Source organism: Diabrotica virgifera, chromosome 8 (genome assembly GCF_917563875.1).
Source record: "Diabrotica virgifera virgifera chromosome 8, PGI_DIABVI_V3a".
In the NCBI taxonomy this organism is placed as follows: domain Eukaryota; kingdom Metazoa; phylum Arthropoda; class Insecta; order Coleoptera; family Chrysomelidae; genus Diabrotica; species Diabrotica virgifera.
In genome coordinates this window covers 56,045,210-56,064,342 of record NC_065450.1, presented here as the reverse complement: position 1 = coordinate 56,064,342, position 19,133 = coordinate 56,045,210, and the positions used below count along the sequence as shown (strand labels likewise).

At 33.4% G+C, this 19,133-nt stretch overlaps 1 protein-coding gene across 1 annotated transcript in view; it reads right to left on the bottom strand.

The window, feature by feature from the left end:
* Positions 1–19,133, bottom strand: part of LOC114337971 (uncharacterized) — a 126,145-nt gene that overhangs the window by 51,508 nt on the left and 55,504 nt on the right. The window contains exons 2-3 of the mRNA XM_050659012.1: positions 9,866–10,133; positions 672–1,143 (exon numbers count right to left, since the gene is read on the bottom strand). Coding sequence (XP_050514969.1) covers positions 672–1,143; positions 9,866–10,133 — 740 coding nt within the window. The remainder of the gene's footprint in view (positions 1–671; positions 1,144–9,865; positions 10,134–19,133) is intronic.

The following is a 19,133-nucleotide window of genomic DNA, read 5'->3' as shown; positions in this document are numbered from 1 at the left end:
TTCTAGAAGTTTGACTGGCTTAGAAAGATTAGTTTTTAAAAAACTGGAGTTAAAAGGGAATAACGAATTTTTGTAGTTTAGTAAAAATGTCGATTTCTTCAGAATAGAAACATTAGCATCAGAGATACGAAAAAATGTTTGAATATGAAATTGTAGGTTATTTAATTCCCAAGAAATTGGTTTGAGAAAATTTTTTTACGGCAAAAATTGAGTGAATCGTAAATTAATATATTATTGAAAAACACTTATTTTTTCGATATAAAACTAACACTTTCGATAGCGAATAAATCGAAAACTATTCATTTTATCAAAAAAATGTATAGAATCTTTTTTGCTTAGAATGAATGTTTTTATCAACTTTTGCGGTCAAAATATAATAAAAAATTTCCACCCCCGGGATGGGGTGGCAACCACCCCCATGGTAAAAGAGCCTGCCGGCATCATATAGATTTTAATCCATGCACTATTCACTACTTATTCTCAAATTTTCAAGCAAATTGATCCATTCTGTAAAAATTGTGATGTGAAAAGCTTTGGTTCCTGGACTATAAGGGAAGTAATCATGATTTTTTTAAGTGTGGGCCCAAGGTCTAAAACTTAAATAACTTAGAGAAATAATAATATATAAATTATACATAAATATGGTCATATAATATATTTTAATGTTATACCTTTGTGTCACCCCTTCACCCAAGAAAGGAATTTCCCATTTAGCTTTGAAGTACATAGCACTAGCTAGAATTATTTTAGTGCTTGGTAGTGGAGGCTCACTCAGAATGTCCTTGATCTTTCCCACAGTTCTATCGGAGACCCAAGCATTCACATACTTCTGTGCTTTTACTGGTTCTCGTTCAAAATTAAGATTAAAAATTTCGAATTTATATAGACTATCGGCGGTCTCCTTGTATATTTTTCTAATGGGAAAGCTTTCTTGCACAAAAATTGCATTAGCGAAGTTGATTTGCTGTTCGTCTTCTCCTACAGAGTAAGGACGTTCCTCTATTCTTCGCAATATCTGCCCTAGATGTTCGTGTACTCGTTCAGAGTTGTTTTCGATGTCCAGTCCTGTAGCCAGTCCTAATACCGTAGCTAATTCTTTAAATGTTTGACCATTTGATCCTAGTAAGAGGAGTGCTAAAGCTCCTGCAAAAATAACAGAAATTAGTGGTGGATGTACAGAAAAAGCAGCAATGACAGAACAGTTAACAACATTAATTCATAAAATTATAAAATACCCGAAGAAAGAGCGAACTAATCTTTCTATTCAAAAAATGAGGTAAAAACAGCCAGAAAACTACAGAGGTACCAACTTGTTAAATACTTTCCTACTTACAACTAAAATTTAGTAGGGGAGACCGGGGCAGAACGGGAAATGCATCAGTGTGTATAACTTATTATAGTCGTCATAATATCGGCAATAGCGCCATTCGAACGAACGTGGGTTGACTCACTTCAGTCATTAGAAAGAAACTTCTAGTCACGTAGTGTGCTTCTTTACAGACATAAAATCCGTTGTCTTTTGTTTTGTTAAAAATTTTGGTGATATTTATAGAAGTGCTATAAGGTAAGTAAGCAAGTTTTATCACGTTTTTCATTCAAATATGATAGATATGTTACCGAATTTTAATATTGCGTGCTGTGGACCGTTTTATATATTTTACGTTAGAAATTACTAATTTTATTTGAAATGATGTCTGTTGGGGCAAGACGGGATATTATCCCATCTTGCCCATCTCTACTAAATTGCCACTACTTTACAGCATTTAAACTTTGTGAGAAGAATCTGACTAAAACTGAAACTAATAAAAAAAGCAAAGAAAACTAAAGAAGAAACCGAGATGGACACTGACTCATCAGATGATGAAGATTGTGGTTGCATCTACTGTGGATACTTATATTTGCAGTCAACTGAAGGATGGGTACTGGGTAGTGTGTAGATAGTGTCTGCAATGGATGTGCCCATAATTCCTGCGCAGGTTTTGAGGATGATGATAAAGCTGCTCATATTTGTGAACTCTTCCAGCCTGACTAAAATACATTCCCATTTTGCCCCATAGCATTTCCCATTTTGCCCCTCAACCGGGGCAAAATGGGAATTTCGGACTGATACGTTAAGTTCTTTACAACCAAATAACTAAGTAATTTGGATTATAAGTGGAGTAAGTTATATGAAGTTTAATAGCAAGTGATCCTGTCTGACTTTGTTATTTTTTAATACACAGTTTAGTTTTCTTTCTATGATTTTTTCTTTCTTAAGTATCCCGTTCTACCCCGGTCTACCCTATAATTAGAGTATAATAGACCAGCATTTCTATGTCTGATTGACTTGAAGAAAGCATTTGACAGAGTAGACTCGTCTTCTGTATAATAGAGAAGTTCATAGATATCATAAAACTATTGAAAATATATCTACCGAAACAACAAAATGGAAGTCAGAATAGATGGACAACTTACAGAACCCAAAGACATTAGACAGCGGAATAAGACGGGGGAACTCATTGAGCCCTATTGTCTTCAATTTAGTCATGGATGAAATCATCAAAAGCGTCAACAAAGGAAGATGATACATAATGAGTAATAAAGAAGTAAAAATACTCTGTTACCCAGACGACCCATACTGACAGCCCAATATGAAGATAGTGTACAAAGATTAGTCCACATTTTTAACATAAGAGAAAGAAAATTCAATATGGTAATTTCATATCAGAAAACTAAAACAATAGTAATCAGTAAAAAACTAATTTGATGCAAAATAGAAATTGATTGCATCAGTATTGAACAAGTAATGGAAATAAAATACCTTGGAATTATACTGTTCAGCTACGGAGACGTGGACGAAGAAAGTGACAAATCAAGTACAAAATTCAAATAGACTGGCAGGATGCCTTGACACTATATGCGAAACCGACATATTAACACAGGTGAAGTAAATAATTTATAAAGCCAGTGTAAGACCAATAATGATATATGCATCAGAAACAAGATCAGATACAGCCACAACACAAAGAGTACTAGAAGCGGTAGAAATGAGAATACTGAGAAGAGTTACAGGAAATACGCTGAGAGATTGAAAGAGGAGTGAAGACATTCTTCTTCTTCTTCATGTACCATATCCTTTCAGAACGTTGGTTACCATCATAGCTATCTTAATTTTATTCACTGCCACCCTAAATAGCATGCTTGAATCAACAACATACCAATCTCGTAAGTTCTTCAACCATGAGGTTCTTCTTCGTCCTGGACTGCGTTTGCCTGCTATTTTTCCTTGCATGATATTTTGTAGCAACCTATATTTAGGACCTCTCATTACATGTCCGAAATACTCCAGCTTTCTGTGCTTGATGCTTTTTATGATCTCAGTAGTCTTGCATCTTCCCAGTAGTATTGTGGAGTTTCGAATCTTTTCCACCCAGGAAACTTTTAAAATTCTTCTATAGCACCACATTTCGAAAGCCTCAAGGCGATTTAGATCGATTTTATTCACAGTCCAGGACTCGACACCATAAAGTAAGACCGAGAACACGTAGCAGCGAAGTAGGCGGATCCTCAATGCCAATTTTAGGTCTCTGTTACATAACACCTTGGACATCCTTCTAAAAGCCGCTCTAGCCTGCTCTATCCTAGATCTAATTTCGCCGTAACTTTCTGCGTTACAATTTAATTGCTGTCCAAGGTAAACGATTTTATCAACTTGCTCAAGTTTGGTATTATTTACATATATAGACGGTTTTATATGCTGTTTGTTTACTTATTACGAGTATTTTGGTTTTCCGTATGTTCAGATCCAGACCTGCCTCCCTACAACTCTCAACGACACTGTCAAGTAGTGTTTGCAGATCTTCTTGACTAGAAGCTAGGAGTACTGTATCGTCCGCATATCGCAAATTATTGATGACTTTACCGTTCACAAGTATTCCTTCTTGTTTTTCAGAAAGTGCTTTTCTGAAAATTCTTTCGGAGTAAACGTTGAAAAGCAGGGGTGATAAGAGGCATCCCTGCCGTACTCCTCTTTTAATATTAAGAGCCTGTGATTTCACACCATCTACTAAAACTGATGTTTGATTCCAATATAAAGGCTATAGCGGGATAAGATGGTAAAATCTGCACTCGGCTGGATTCTTAGTTGGGGTTGGGCAATCGAAAGTACATAATTCAAAAACCCCCTAACCAAATTTTTAGCTCCCTATGTGACCCCATGTGTCCCCTATCGAAAAAAATGTGTTTTTTCGAAAAAAATTTTTTTGGAGCGATTTTTTGCTTTAAAAAATGTGAAAAAAATTGTCAATGTACATTATTATACCCTAAATCCCACTGATTTTTTTCAGATTTTTTGGATCAAAATTGACGCCAGAAAAAATTTTTGAAGTTTTCAAAAAATTTTTAGGTTATGTAGGTAATTTTTGGCTAGCTCCGACAAAATTTTTTTTAGTGTATTTTTTTCCGTTCTTTTGAATGGCAGGGATAATTTTGCCATTTTCTCGCCGGAAATTACTCAAAATTCGAAAAAACCCATTTTTTTGGTTACCCCCCTCATATTTTTAGTGTTTACTGAGCGATCTTTTCTTTAAAAAATCTGAAAAAAATTATGAACATACATTGATGCCCAAAAATATACTATTTCTTTTTTTCAGATTTTTTGGATCAAAATTGAAAAATTTTGAATTTTTCAAAAAAATTTTAGGTTATGTAGGTAATTTTTGGCGAGCGCCAACATAATTTTTTTTAGTGTATTTTTTTCCGTTCTTTTGAATGGCTGGGACAGTTTTGCCATTTTCTCGCCGGAAATTGCTCAAAATTCGAAAAAACCCATTTTTTGGTTCCCCCCTCAAATTTTTAGTGTTTACTGACCGATCTTTCCTTTAAAAAATCTGAAAAAAAAATTATGAACATACATTGATGCCCAAAAATATACTGGTATTTTTTTCAGATCTTTTGGATCAAAGTTGAAAAATTTTGAATTTTTCAAAAAATTTTTAGGTTATGTAGGTAATTTTTGGCTAGGTCCGACATAATTTTTTTTAGTGTATATTTTGCCGTTCTTTTGAATGGCTGGGATAGTTTTGCCATTTTCTCGCCGGAAATTGCTCAAAATTCGAAAAAACCCATTTTTTGGTTCCCCCCTCATATTTTTAGTGTTTACTGACCGATCTTTCCTTTAAAAAATCTGAAAAAAAATTATGAACATACATTGATGCCCAAAAATATACTGGTATTTTTTTCAGATTTTTTGGATCAAAGTTGAAAAATTTTGAATTTTTCAAAAAAATTTTAGGTTATGTAGGTAATTTTTGGCTAGGTCCGACATAATTCTCTTTAGTGTATATCTTGCCGTTCTTTTGAACGGCTGGGATAGTTTTGCCATTTTCTCGCCGGAAATTGCTCAAAATTCGAAAAAACCCATTTTTTTGGTGCCCCCCTCATATTTTTAGTGTTTACTGAGCGATCTGTTCTTTAAAAAATCTGAAAAAAAATTATGAACACATTGATGGCCAAAAACGTACTGTTTTTTTTTTATCAGATTTTTTGGATCAAAATTGAGGCTAGAAAAAATTATTGAATTTCTCAAAAAAATTTTAGGTTATGTAGGTAATTTTTGGCTACCTCCGACATAATTTTTTTTAGTGTATTTTTTTCCGTTCTTTTGAATGGCTGGGATAGTTTTACCATTTTCTCGCCGGAAATTGCTCAAAATTCGAAAAAAACCCATTTTCTGGTTTCCCCCCTCATATTTTTAGTGTTTACTGAGCGATCTGTTCTTTAAAAAATCTGAAAAAAATTATGAACATACATTGATGCCCAAAAACATACTTTTTTTTCAGATTTTTTGGATCAAAATTGAGGCCAGAAAAAATTATTGAATTTTTCAAAAAATTTTTAGGGTGTGTAGGTAATTTTTGGCTAGCTCCGATATAATTTTTTTTAGTGTATTTTTTCCTTCTTTTGAATGGCTTGGATAGTTTTGCCATTTTCTCGCTGGAAATTGCTCAAAATTCGAAGAAACCCATTTTTTGGATTTCCCCCCTCATATTTTTAGTGTTTACTGAGCGATATTTTCTTAAAATAATCTGAAAAAAATTATGAGCATACATTGTTATGCCCAAAAACATACTGATTTTTTTTTAGATTTTTTGGATTAAAATTTTACTCAGGGAAATTTTTTGAATTTTTCAAAAAAAATCGTTTATGTAAGCCATTTTTGACGGACTTCGAAATAATTTGTGTATTTTTTTTTTCGTTCTTTTGAATAACTGGGTTAGATTTGCCATTTTCTCTCCGGGACTTCCTCACAATTCGAAAAGAGCCATTTCTTTGTGTCCTCCTATGTGTACACATAAACTCAATTGCATGTCAATAAATAACGATTTTCCGTTATTTTGAATAGCGTGATCAGGTTTTTTGAGAAGAGAAGGTAGCCATTTTGAGAAGAGAATATGCATAAAATACGACAAACTCCCTTTGTTGATATTTTTCCTATGTTTTTAGTAGACAACCTTAACCCTTAACTATAGGTACATGGCTACCTTAATTACATTATGTATAGATCAATTCATAGATATTTCTTCGTCTTAGTTGTGTTTTCCGATTTCTCAATTGAAATTACCATATTAATATTAGCTTTTGCGTATTTATTAATTAACTTAAGGTAATTGAAAGTTAATTTTTTGATAGGCTAGAGCACCTATTTTAAAAAATATATCAATATTATAAATATTTAAATATATATAGACATTATTAATGTTATTAATAAGTAATTATAAGTAATTAATAAGTAATTAATAAGTAATAAGTAATTATTAAAAACGTTTTCACAGCATGAAATATGCCATACAGTTATAGGCAAAGGTTTATTTTCAACTTTATTTGATTTATTAATTTTACTTTTCAAAGGTGTAAATTAAATAAAATTATTCGTTAAAAGTTACATTTTAAATAAGCAAATTGCACCGTAATCAAGTTATTTCCATAAATGTAGCTTACTTACTAAATAAGTATGTGAATATCTACATACATATTTATATTTTCAATCCATGATATACATAGATAGAATAATAATACAATAATACTATAGGTAAGCATAAGCCAATTCGTGCTCGATTTTCCACGTGCTGCGCACTGTGCCGGCGAGAAAATGGCAAAACTATCCCAGCCATTCAAAAGAACGGAAAAATATACACTAAAAAAAATTATGTCGGACCTAGCCAAAAATTACCTACATAACCTAAAAAATTTTTGAAAAATTCAAAATTTTTCAATTTTGATCCAAAAAATCTGAAAAAAAAACCAGTATATTTTTGGGCATCAGTGTATGTTCATAATTTTTTACAGATTTTTTAAAGGAAAGATCGGTCAGTAAACACTAAAAATATGAGGGGGAACCAAAAAATGGGTTTTTTCGAATTTTGAGCAATTTCCGGCGAGAAAATGGCAAAACTATTCCAGCCATTCAAAAGAACGGAAAAAAATACACTAAAAAAAATTATGTCGGCGCTCGCCAAAAATTACCTACATAACCTAAAATTTTTTTGAAAAATTCAAAAATTTTCAATTTTGATCCAAAAAATCTGAAAAAAAAACCAGTATATTTTTGGGCATCAATGTATGTTCATAATTTTTTTCAGATTTTTTAAAGAACAGATCGCTCAGTAAACACTAAAAATATGAGGGGGAAACCAGAAAATGGGTTTTTTCGAATTTTGAGCAATTTCCGGCGAGAAAATGGCAAAACTATCCCAGCCATTCAAAAGAACGGAAAAAAATACACTAAAAAAAATTATGTCGGAGGTAGCCAAAAATTACCTACATAACCTAAAATTTTTTTGAGAAATTCAATAATTTTTTCTAGCCTCAATTTTGATCCAAAAAATCTGATAAAAAAACAGTATGTTTTTGGCCATCAATGTATGTTCATAATTTTTTTTTCAGATTTTTTAAAGAACAGATCGCTCAGTAAACACTAAAAATATGAGGGGGGGGGGAACCAAAAAAAGGGTTTTTTCGAATTTTGAGCAATTTCCGGCGAGAAAATGGCAAAACTATCCCAGCCATTCAAAAGAACGGGAAAATATACACTAAAAAAAATTATGTCGGACCTAGCCAAAAATTACCTACATAACCTAAAAAATTTTTGAAAAATTCAAAATTTTTCAATTTTGATCCAAAAAATCTGAAAAAAATACCAGTATATTTTTGGGCATCAATGTATGTTCATAATTTTTTTCAGATTTTTTAAAGGAAAGATCGGTCAGTAAACACTAAAAATATGAGGGGGGAACCAAAAAATGGGTTTTTTCGAATTTTGAGCAATTTCCGGCGAGAAAATGGCAAAACTATCCCAGCCATTCAAAAGAACGGAAAAAAATACACTAAAAAAAATTATGTCGGCGCTCGCCAAAAATTACCTACATAACCTAAAATTTTTTTGAAAAATTCAAAATTTTTCAATTTTGATCCAAAAAATCTGAAAAAAAAAATAGTATATTTTTGGGCATCAATGTATGTTCATAATTTTTTTCAGATTTTTTAAAGAAAAGATCGCTCAGTAAACACTAAAAATATGAGGGGGGTAACCAAAAAATGGGTTTTTTCGAATTTTGAGTAATTTCCGGCGAGAAAATGGCAAAACTATACCTGCCATTCAAAAGAACGGAAAAAAATACACTAAAAAAAATTTTGTCGGAGCTAGCCAAAAATTACCTACATAACCTAAAAATTTTTTGAAAACTTCAAAAATTTTTTCTGGCGTCAATTTTGATCCAAAAAATCTGAAAAAAATCAGTGGGATTTAGGGTATAATAATGTACATTCACAATTTTTTTCACATTTTTTAAGGCAAAAGATCGCTCCAAAAAAATGTTTTTCGAAGAAACACATTTTTTTCGATAGGGGACACCTGGGGTCACATAGGGAGCTAAAAATTTGGTTAGGGGGTTTTTGAATTATGTACTTTCGATTGCCCAACCCCAACTAAGAATCCAGCCGAGTGCAGATTTTACCATCTTATCCCGCTATAGCCTTTGCAATTATTCGAACATCTCGGCCATCCAAGCCTATGTCTTTTAGAGCTTCGATCAATATAGAATGCTTAACACGATCAAATGCCTTTTGGAAGTCAATAAAACAACAGTATATGTCTACAGATATATCTCGACATCTTTGAGCAAGTACGTTCATTCCAAACAGTGCCTCTCTCGTTCCAAACCCGTTACGGAAACCAAACTGTGTGTCATCCAGGTATTCCTCGCATTTATTGTAGATACGACCATGTATTACCTTCAGAAAAATTTTCAATAAGTGGTTTAACAAACCTGTGGTTCTATAATCAGCACAGGTTTTTGCTGTTGTCTTCTTAGGTAGAGCTATAAACAGTGAATTAGACCAACCATTAGGTAGTTGACCGCTGGTATAAATTGTATTGAAAAACGAAGTTATAGCCTCTAAAACATTGCTATCATTTATAAGCTTGTATATTTCAGTTGGAATTTCATCAGGACCAGTCGCTCTGCCACCTTTTGATGATTGTATGGCTTTTATAACCTAAGAGCGTGTTATTAGGGGTCCGTCGCAGTTAGTAATATCGGGAGGTGAACTACTCCTATCGTTTTCGAATAGGTTCGTGACGTAATTTTCCCATTCTTTAAGTGTGTGAAGACATTAAATAGAAAAAATAATGGAATAACCACATAAGTAGAATGGAGGAGGCGCAAAAGATGGAGTGACAACCTTCCATAGAGATATCAATTTGACAATGAACATGCAAAATTGCTTATAAAGACGAATAATAATGTAACGAGTAGATGGTAAACAAACAGCTTAATAATAAACATTATGCTAATAACAATAGGTACTCTAATAAAACTTTCTTTACCTGCAATGTTTATAGGAGAAAACACAGTATTATCAACCTTTATCAACCCATTTGTTTCCTGATATTTCTGGTTGATTTCTAAGCATAATTTATTAATGCCCCTTGCAATTACCAGATCTACATAATTTTCATATGGACTTCCTACAGCCTGTTGTAAACTGGAAGCAGGAAAACTAGAGTCTCCCGGAAAATGAATTGATGAATCCAATTGAGCAGCAACTAATGTTGATAGAGAAAGTAAGATAATTGCAGGAGTTAATCTTGCCATCTGAAAAAAAAATAATAATTAAAAATACAACAGACAAACTTTTGAAAATATTTTAAAACACAAAATATGAAGGTACTCGTACATAAAAACAAAGAAAAAAAGGTACAGTAGGCGAAGCTTTTTATTGCAATATATAACACCGGAGTGGTTTCCACAGATTGGCTCAAATCCATCTTTGTCGCAATACCTAAAAAACACAATGCGAGAAAGTGGTCAGAATATCGACTAATTAGCATAATGAGCCACCTCTTTAAGATTTTCCTAAGAATACTTCACAACAGAATTAGACGCAAATGCGAAGAAGAACTCGAAAATACCCAATTTGGTTTTAGAAATGCTATGAGAACCAAGGAGACACTTTTTGCGCTAAACATCCTATTACAAAAATGATGTGACCAAAGAAAATATGTGTTTGCATGTTTCGTGGACTTCGAAAAGACATTCGATAAAGTACAGAATGTAAAATTAATGCAGATACTGAAACATATAGGAATAGATGACAAATATATTCGTGCATTAAAAATTTGTGCTGGAATCAAACTGCTATCGTAAAAAGTGGAGATAACTACACCGATGAAATCTCCATACAACGAGGAGTCAGACAAGGTTGCATTTTGTCGCCAACATTGTTTAAGGTTTACTCGGACCAGTTATTAAAAAGGCACTTGAGAGACAGCCATATGGAATAAAAATCAACGGGGAACTACTTAATGTGATTAGATACAATAATTCTGTCAGATAATATTGAAGGTCTCCAAATTCTGCTAGATCGTATTCACGAGGTAGGAGAGGAATTGGTCATTAAAATAAATTCAAACAAAACCAAAGGATCCCACAGAAACCTTATGGGAAATGGCTCTCTGTCAAATGCCCTGAAACGTTGGGTTCTGGTGGTCCTTGATGTGTAGAACAAAAGGCTCAATGGACCCGTAACTCCAAAAAATCTTGGTTTTAAGATATAAGCCTTTGAAGTTATATATACAGTGAGGTGAGGACGTTTGGGCTGGAATAAATTCATTTTCTCGAGGATGGGCGACTCTGGAGATAAATACCGGATCAGGTCGATTTTTATTTTTAAATTATAATTTTTTGGCATATACGTCATACTAGTGACGTCATCCATCTGGGCGTGATGACACAATCCATGTTTTTTTTTAAGAGAATGATGTCATGTAAAAGCTCATTCGAAAGGTTATCCAATTCTCTATTCACTAATATAAACATTAACATAATTGAAAAACACTAAGTTTTCAATCCAATGGCATATAAAACAACATAATGCTATTCTACACCCCGCCAGACTGAAAACAATGGGAACCTTCTCTGGTTACACCTCCGAGGCTTCTACAATTTGCAAGGCATAACGGATGCTGAGACTAAGGAAGATGAGGGAATTTTACAATTTATAATTCACGTCCCATCTGCTCAGCACGGTAAAGTTCCAACGAGAATGGTTCCCTTTGTATTCCAATCAGAGTAAACATGGAAATCAAAAATTAATATCCATTTTCAATTTCGTTGCAAAACGAAAATACAGCCGCACATATTCTAGTCCAATCAGAGAGTGCAGCAAGCAGCTCTACTGGTTTCGGAACTTATTAGTCTCTCATCAGGAGGAACTTTACCGCGCTGAGCAGATGGAACGTGAATTATAAATTGCCTCATCTTCCTTAGTCTCAGCATCCGTTATGGCTTGCAAATTGTAGAAGCCTCGGAGGTGTAACCAGAGAAGGTTCCCATTGTTTTCAGTCTGGTGGGGTGTAGAATAGCATTATGTTGTTTTATATGCCATTGTATTGAAAACTTAATCTTTTGCTAGCAGAGTGCCCAAAAAATTTTTTTAAATTAAATTAATTGAGACAAACAGAAGAATGTATATATTTTATTTAATTCGAAATACATTTTAATGTTGTCCGAAAACAGGAAAGAATGTTTATTTGATAAATAAATATTGTTTTCACTTAAATTCAATATTAAAGCTGCCACCCACGTGCCTCTTAACAGTTTGAGTATTTAATTTAAGCGAAAAGCAATGTTAATTTTTCAAATTAACATTTTTTTCTCTTTTCTGACAGCAGTAAAATGTGTATTTTGCATTAAATAAATTACATATTATGTTCTTCTTTTTGTTTCAATTAATTTAATTATAAAAAAATTTGCACCCTGTATAAATAATTATGTTGATGTTTAAATTAATGACTAGAGAATTGAATAACCTTTCGAATGAGCTATCACATGACCCATATTCTCATTTAAAAAAATCATTGATTTCGTCGTCACGCCCAGATGGATGACGTCACTAGTATGATATACATGCCAAAAATTACAATTTAAAAATAAAAATCGACCTGATTCGGAATTTATCTCCAGAAAATATTCTCGAGAAAATGAATTTATTCCGACTCAAACGTCCTCACTGTACACATAACTTCAGATGCTTATATCTTAAAACCATGATATTTTCGAGCTAGGGGCCCATTGAGTCTATTGTTCTACATATCAAGGACTACCAAAACTCAAAGTTTAAGAGCATTTGACAGAGAGCCATTTCCCATAAGGTTTCCGCGGGGTCCTTTTTAGTTTTTAATTGTGGCCCACATCCATATGCTGAGCTTTAATTAAATGAAATCCAAAGTGAGAAAGTTCACAAAATGACATATTTGGGAACTTTGAAGCTAGATCCAGACATAGGAATAAAACGTAGAATAGCAATTACTAAAACTACTTTTATGAATATGAAGTCATTTCTTTGCAATAATCGTTTCAGTTTAGAATTAAGGTCTGATTAAGTGGTTAAGTGGTTATAAGTGCTATGTTCGGTCTATGTTTGGTACGTTTGTATGGTTCAGAAATGTGGACGCTAAAAGTATCGATCATGAACAGAATTAAGGTACTTATTGGAAATGTGGATTCATAGACGGATACTGAAGATACCTTCGTCAGCAAGAAAAACTAAAATTATTTATTAAACATAAAATACCTAACCATAAAAGGAAATGATTATCGAGTGCTGTAATAAGATCATTTTATATCCCACGTTTAGCATTATTTATTACACTTACCTAATTTTATTGGTTATATAATAATGGCTTGAGACAATACAGTAACTAATAAATTAATATTGCTATGATTTTATAAGGGGCCAACCAATGTAAAATTTTGTGGTACGCCAACGTATTGACATAAAAATAAAAGTTTCAGAATCGGATTTAGGAAGTCAAAAAATTTAATATTATTTATTACTAGAGGAGTCAGGAGTCAATGGAGCTTTTATTTGCGAAAAAAATCAAACGAGATAAAACGTTTTATAATTTTATTAAGAAATAAACAACATATCAAAAAATTCTACTCCAAAAGTGGGTGCTTAATATTTTATTAAACAAATGAACTGCAAAATTAGTCGTATTTATAAATACCTAGGAAAATTTTAGAAAAAAAATTCATTGAAAAATTCAGAAAATTTTACTCAATCTTATATAATTTTTTTTCTAAAATTAAATCTAGAACTTCTATAATTTTTTGTTACGTTCAAGTCACCCCTCTCACAAACATTGGCACACTGTATGCCATCGTTCGACGGAGCGCGCGTTTGAGTTAAATTAACATATTTTTTTAACTAATTGATCAAATTAAATTTTACTATGATTGGAAATGAAAGAAGAATGTTTAAATTATTTTATAGTTAAAATACAAAGAAAAAAATGCTGACAAATGCCAGACGAATGGAGAAGCAGTATACTAGTACCTGTCTATAAAAACAAGGGAGATATACAACAGTGTACAAACTACAGGGCTATAAAACTGCTTAGCCACACCATGAAAATGTGGGAAAGAGTAATTGATAGACGGATACGTGAAGAGACCGAAATATCCGAGAATCAATTTGGCTTTATGCAAGGCAGATCAACAATGCAATTTTCATTATAAGGCAGTTCATGGAAAATACAGGAGTAAAGAAACAAACGCTAATATGGTATTCATTGATCTTGAGAAAGTATATGATAGAGTTCCTCGAGAGATTCTGTGGTGGGCACTCAATAAGAAAAGAGTCCCTGGTAAATATGTAAAGATTGTAAGGGATATGTATGAGGGAGTAACGACTAGTATTAGGATAGGTGTGGGAGAGACTGATAAATTTCATGTGAAAGTAGGATTGCACCAAGGCTCGGTGCTTACTCCGTATTTATTCTCATTAGTTTTGGACCAGATAACAGCGAAACTACAGGGTAACATTCCATGGTGCTTAATGTATGCTGATGATGTCGTGTTGGTAGGAAATAGTGAAAGAGACTTAGAACAAAAACTGGAACAGTGGAGACAAGCTCAGGAAGAAAAAGGTTTAAAACTTAGTAGGACAAATACAGAGTATTTGCAATGTTCACTTAAAGATGGATTTACTACAAATAAAATGGTATCTTTGGATGGTGAACTGATTGTAAAAAGCAATAGTTTTAAGAACCTGGGATCGGTATTACAGAGTAATGGAGAAATAGATGGAGATGCATGCAGTAGAATTAAGGCGAATTTATACTCATTCACTTTAGATGTACATTGCGGATGTTTCATCAGCAATGAAAGGTATAAACATACTCTTCATCTGGATTTCATCCAAGATGCACATCCAAAGTAAGCAGTGAACAAAGTAGAACGTCTTCCTACTTTCGATGAACTGGCTGGATGATTCATCCACCGTGAACCCCTAGTGTAAAGTGTAAACTTGTTTTTTTCGGATCATTGAACATTTCATGCCATCAAAACGCAGTTGAATATTTTTTTTTGATACATAAAATGGCTTTTCAATGGAAAGACGAACATATGCATATAATTCTAGAAATATATCGTAATCATGAGTGCCTGTGGAATATTCAATCTGAGGACTACCATAAAATAAACATCCGTGAAAATGCATACCGGTTTGTATTAAAAGAGCTACATTGATCTGGATTAAATATAGGCGACATAAAATCAAAAATCAAAACTATTCACACTCGCTATTGTCCAGAGTTAGCAAAAATTAGGAAGTGAGAAAAGAGTGGATCAGGAATTGCTGATGTCTATTCTCTTCGTTTATTTTGGTTTAAAGAGTCAAACTCCTTCTGATTTTTTGCTAATTTTCGACATTCTTCTAGTAATGCTTTACTTATTAACTCCACGCCGACACTTACAATCGTATTCGCCATTTTGAAAAGACTGAAAACAATTCCGTCAGTGAAAATGTAAATTGCTGGCCTTTCAATCTACACTTTCACTATTCATGTATCATCCGCAGTGTACATCTAAAGTGAATAAGTGTAAATTCGCCTTTAGGGCTGGATGGATGAAGGGGAAGGAAGCGAGTGATGTGCTGAGTGACAGGAAAATTCCAATGAAGTTGAAGGAAAAATTCTATAAAACAGCCATAAGACCGGCTATGATGTACGGAACTGAATATTGGGCAGTGGAAAAGAAAGAGGAACAATGGATGCATGTGGCGGAAATGAGAATGCTTAGATTCATGAGTGGAGGGACAAAAAAGGATAAAATTAAAAATGAGTATGTTAGGGGAAGTCTAGGTGTGGCACCAATTGATGCCAAAATGAGAGAGCATAGGCTGAGATGGTTTGGTCATGTTCAACGTCGAGACGCTAATCACCCAATACGGAGAATTGCTGAAGTGCAGATTCCTGGAAGGAGTAGGAGAGAAAGAACAAAGAAGACGTGGGGGGAAACGATTTAGCAGGACATGTTGGTAAAGGGGATTAATATTGATATGACCCAAGATAGAATTGTGTGGAGAAATGCAATTAGGGAAGCCGACCCCGCATAGGGATAAGGCAAAGAGAATGATGACAAAGAAAAAAAATTATGTGCAAAAGTAGGTACAGTGTGGGCTCCCGCTTCGAATAGTACCCTGGACAGAAAACAATTTTTAATCAATTGCTTAGTTCCAGCTATGTTGAAAAAATATTCGCATTTGGATGGATGAAATAAAATAATAGTATGGAACGATTTTATAAATAATAAATCAACAGAAAACAAAGGTTTTATATAAGCTGCAAATAAAGGTAAATTATTATTTGTATCGCCGTCGCATTTACATTAAAATAAAAGGTTAATTAGCGAGAAATTAAAAAGCAGAACCGGATTTAGGAACTCAAAAACTGTTGGAACTTAAAAATTCTAGAACGAGAAGGTTTGTCTTTGGTTGATACAAAAATAATGGTCTAAAGAAATATAGTAAAAAAATAAATAAACGTTAATATAACCAGCTGTATATAGCAATATGCTGTGTGGTAGAATACTAAGAGGACTAATAGAGTCTGAATACAATCATTAAGAATGAAGATGGATCAACAAGATGGATCTAAAGCTGGTTGCCCATTAAGATAACTAGATGGTAGATAATCTTTTTTTACTTAATTATAACAAATAAAATAGCCAGAAACAGAAATTCATTTGATATTTGTATCAAAAACAAAAGTTTTTTGACAGGAGTAGTTCCTCCTCAATTAAATTGAGCGTATCAGTTCAGTAAGCTTACGCTTATTAGTGAAGGATACTATTTTAGTTTTGGAAGGGTTCACAGAGAGGTTCTCTTTCAGACACCAATTCTCCATGTAATGAAGAGCATATTGCATCTGATCCGCAACACCATTGGAAAATTTTCTCCTAGTCGTTATTACAGTGTCATCTGCAAAACCCCGCACCCCGATAAATCAGATCATCAACGACTATCTTCCATAATGTTGGTGACAATACACCCCTTTAAGAGTACTCACTAGTTGCCCTCAGGTTTATGGCACCCCCATATGCACCAATCCACTTGCATGTTGTGTTGTTGATTTTCTTCCTCACCAGTGCACTATGTATTGACTCTATTGAAATATGTATTATCAAATGTTACCTTCTATGTCTAAAAATGCAATAAGGGCAACGTCTTTCTCGTGTAAACTCCTATTGAGTTCTGGGTTCTGGCATCGATTGTGCAGGACGGCTCCACCCGATTTCTCTGCTTGTTTTTCTTGATGATTTATTCCATTAGTGCGGCAGATTCGTGCAAATATTATAAGAAGTGTGCATTTAATGATCGAAGCATATAATTTGGACCACATATACTACGCATATAAAGGTTCAAAATTAGATATGAGGCCATCTCAGATTTTACTTCTTACGAAAATGGCGGGCATTCAAAATGGAGACGATACATATGTGACTAATAGTATGGTATAGTTAGACCCAAACTCAGACATCCAAAGTGAAAGTTATCCTTTAACACCAAATTGTTCTATATGGTCCACATAATGTTCAGAAAAAAGTCACACCATTTTGAGCGTCGGGTTTGGGGGGAGAAATCTGCAAATTCGTAGTTTTTTAGGTTTTTCGTCAATATTTCTAAAACTAAGAGGTTTAGTATGAACAACTCTCTACACAAAATTTTACTACATTAAATTTTAAATAAAAAAGGCCCTATGCATAACCCTTCTAAAATGAACGGTTCCAAAGTTACGGAGGTAGTATAGTATAATTGGTCCAAAAAAGGCCTAACCCAGACATCCAAAGTAAAAGTTTTCCTTCAACACCAAATTGTTCTATATATGGTCCACATATTGTTCAGTAAAAAGTTACACCATTTTGAGCGTCCGGTTTGGGGGGGAGATGGGGGAAAATTCGGTAAATTAGTAGTTTTTTTACGTTTTTCGTCAATATTTCTAAAACTATGCTTTAGCGTAAGGAATGTTCTATATCTATAGAAAAATATTCTACATAAAATTTAAAACAAAAAAGGTTATGTACATAATTGTTATAAAATAAACGGTTCCAGAGTTACAGAGGGTGAAAAGTGAAGGTTTTCGATACTTTTTATATTTACCGATTTCTCCCCCCTTCCCCCCCCCCCAAACCCGACGCTCAAAATGGTGTGACTTTTTTCTGAACATTATGTGGACCATATAGAAAAATTTGGTGTTGGAGGATAACTTTCACTTTGGATGTCTGGGTTTTTGGTATAGTTATATCATAAATATTGCCCAAAAAATATAAAAAGTATCAAAAACCTCGACTTTTCACCCTCCGTAACTCTGGAACCGTTGATTTTATAACAATTATGTATAGAACATTTTTTGTTTTAAATTTCATGTAGAACATTTTTGTATATAACATTGATTACGCTAAGGCATAGTTTTAGAAATATTGACGAAAAACGTAAAAAAACTACTAATTTACCGGCTTCTCTCCCATCTCCCTCCCAAACCGGACGCTCAAAATGGTGTAACTTTTTACTGAACAATATGTGGACCATATAGAACTTTTGGTGTTGAAGGAAAACTTACTTTTACTTTGGATGTCTGGGTTAGGCCTTTTTTGGACCAATTATACTATACTACCTCCGTAACTTTGGAACCGTTCATTTTAGAAGGGTTATGCATAGGGCCTTTTTTATTTAAAATTTAATGTAGAACAATTTTGTGTAGAGGGTTGTTCATACTAAACCACTTAGTTTTAGAAATATTGACGAAAAACGTAAAAAACTACGAATTTGCAGATTTCTCCCCCCAAACCCGACGCTCAAAATGGTGTGACTTTTTTCTGAACATTATGTGGACCATATAGAACAATTTGGTGTTGAAGGATAACTTTCACTTTGGATGTCTGGGTTATGCCACCTTTTGGATCAACTATACTATACTATAATAGCACCATAACTTTTAAACGAAGAGTCCGACTTAAACCAAATATGGTATATGAGTTCTCTGTTTGATGTATAAGATCGAGCTCCTAAACCGGAAGAATCGGTTTACCAGAAGTTGTGTTTTTATTGATTTTTTATGTAAAAATATGTTGTTTTTTTTTCAATTCTTTCACCCTGTATTTATTAATTTTTCAAAAAGGTAATACCGGCATTGAAAAGAGCGTAAAAGTATTTTTTAGGAAATATTTTGAACTTTTTAGTTAAGTTAATTACCATGTAATAAATGCATAGCTTATCTTCACATGTACCTATGTGCGGCAGATTCGTGTAAA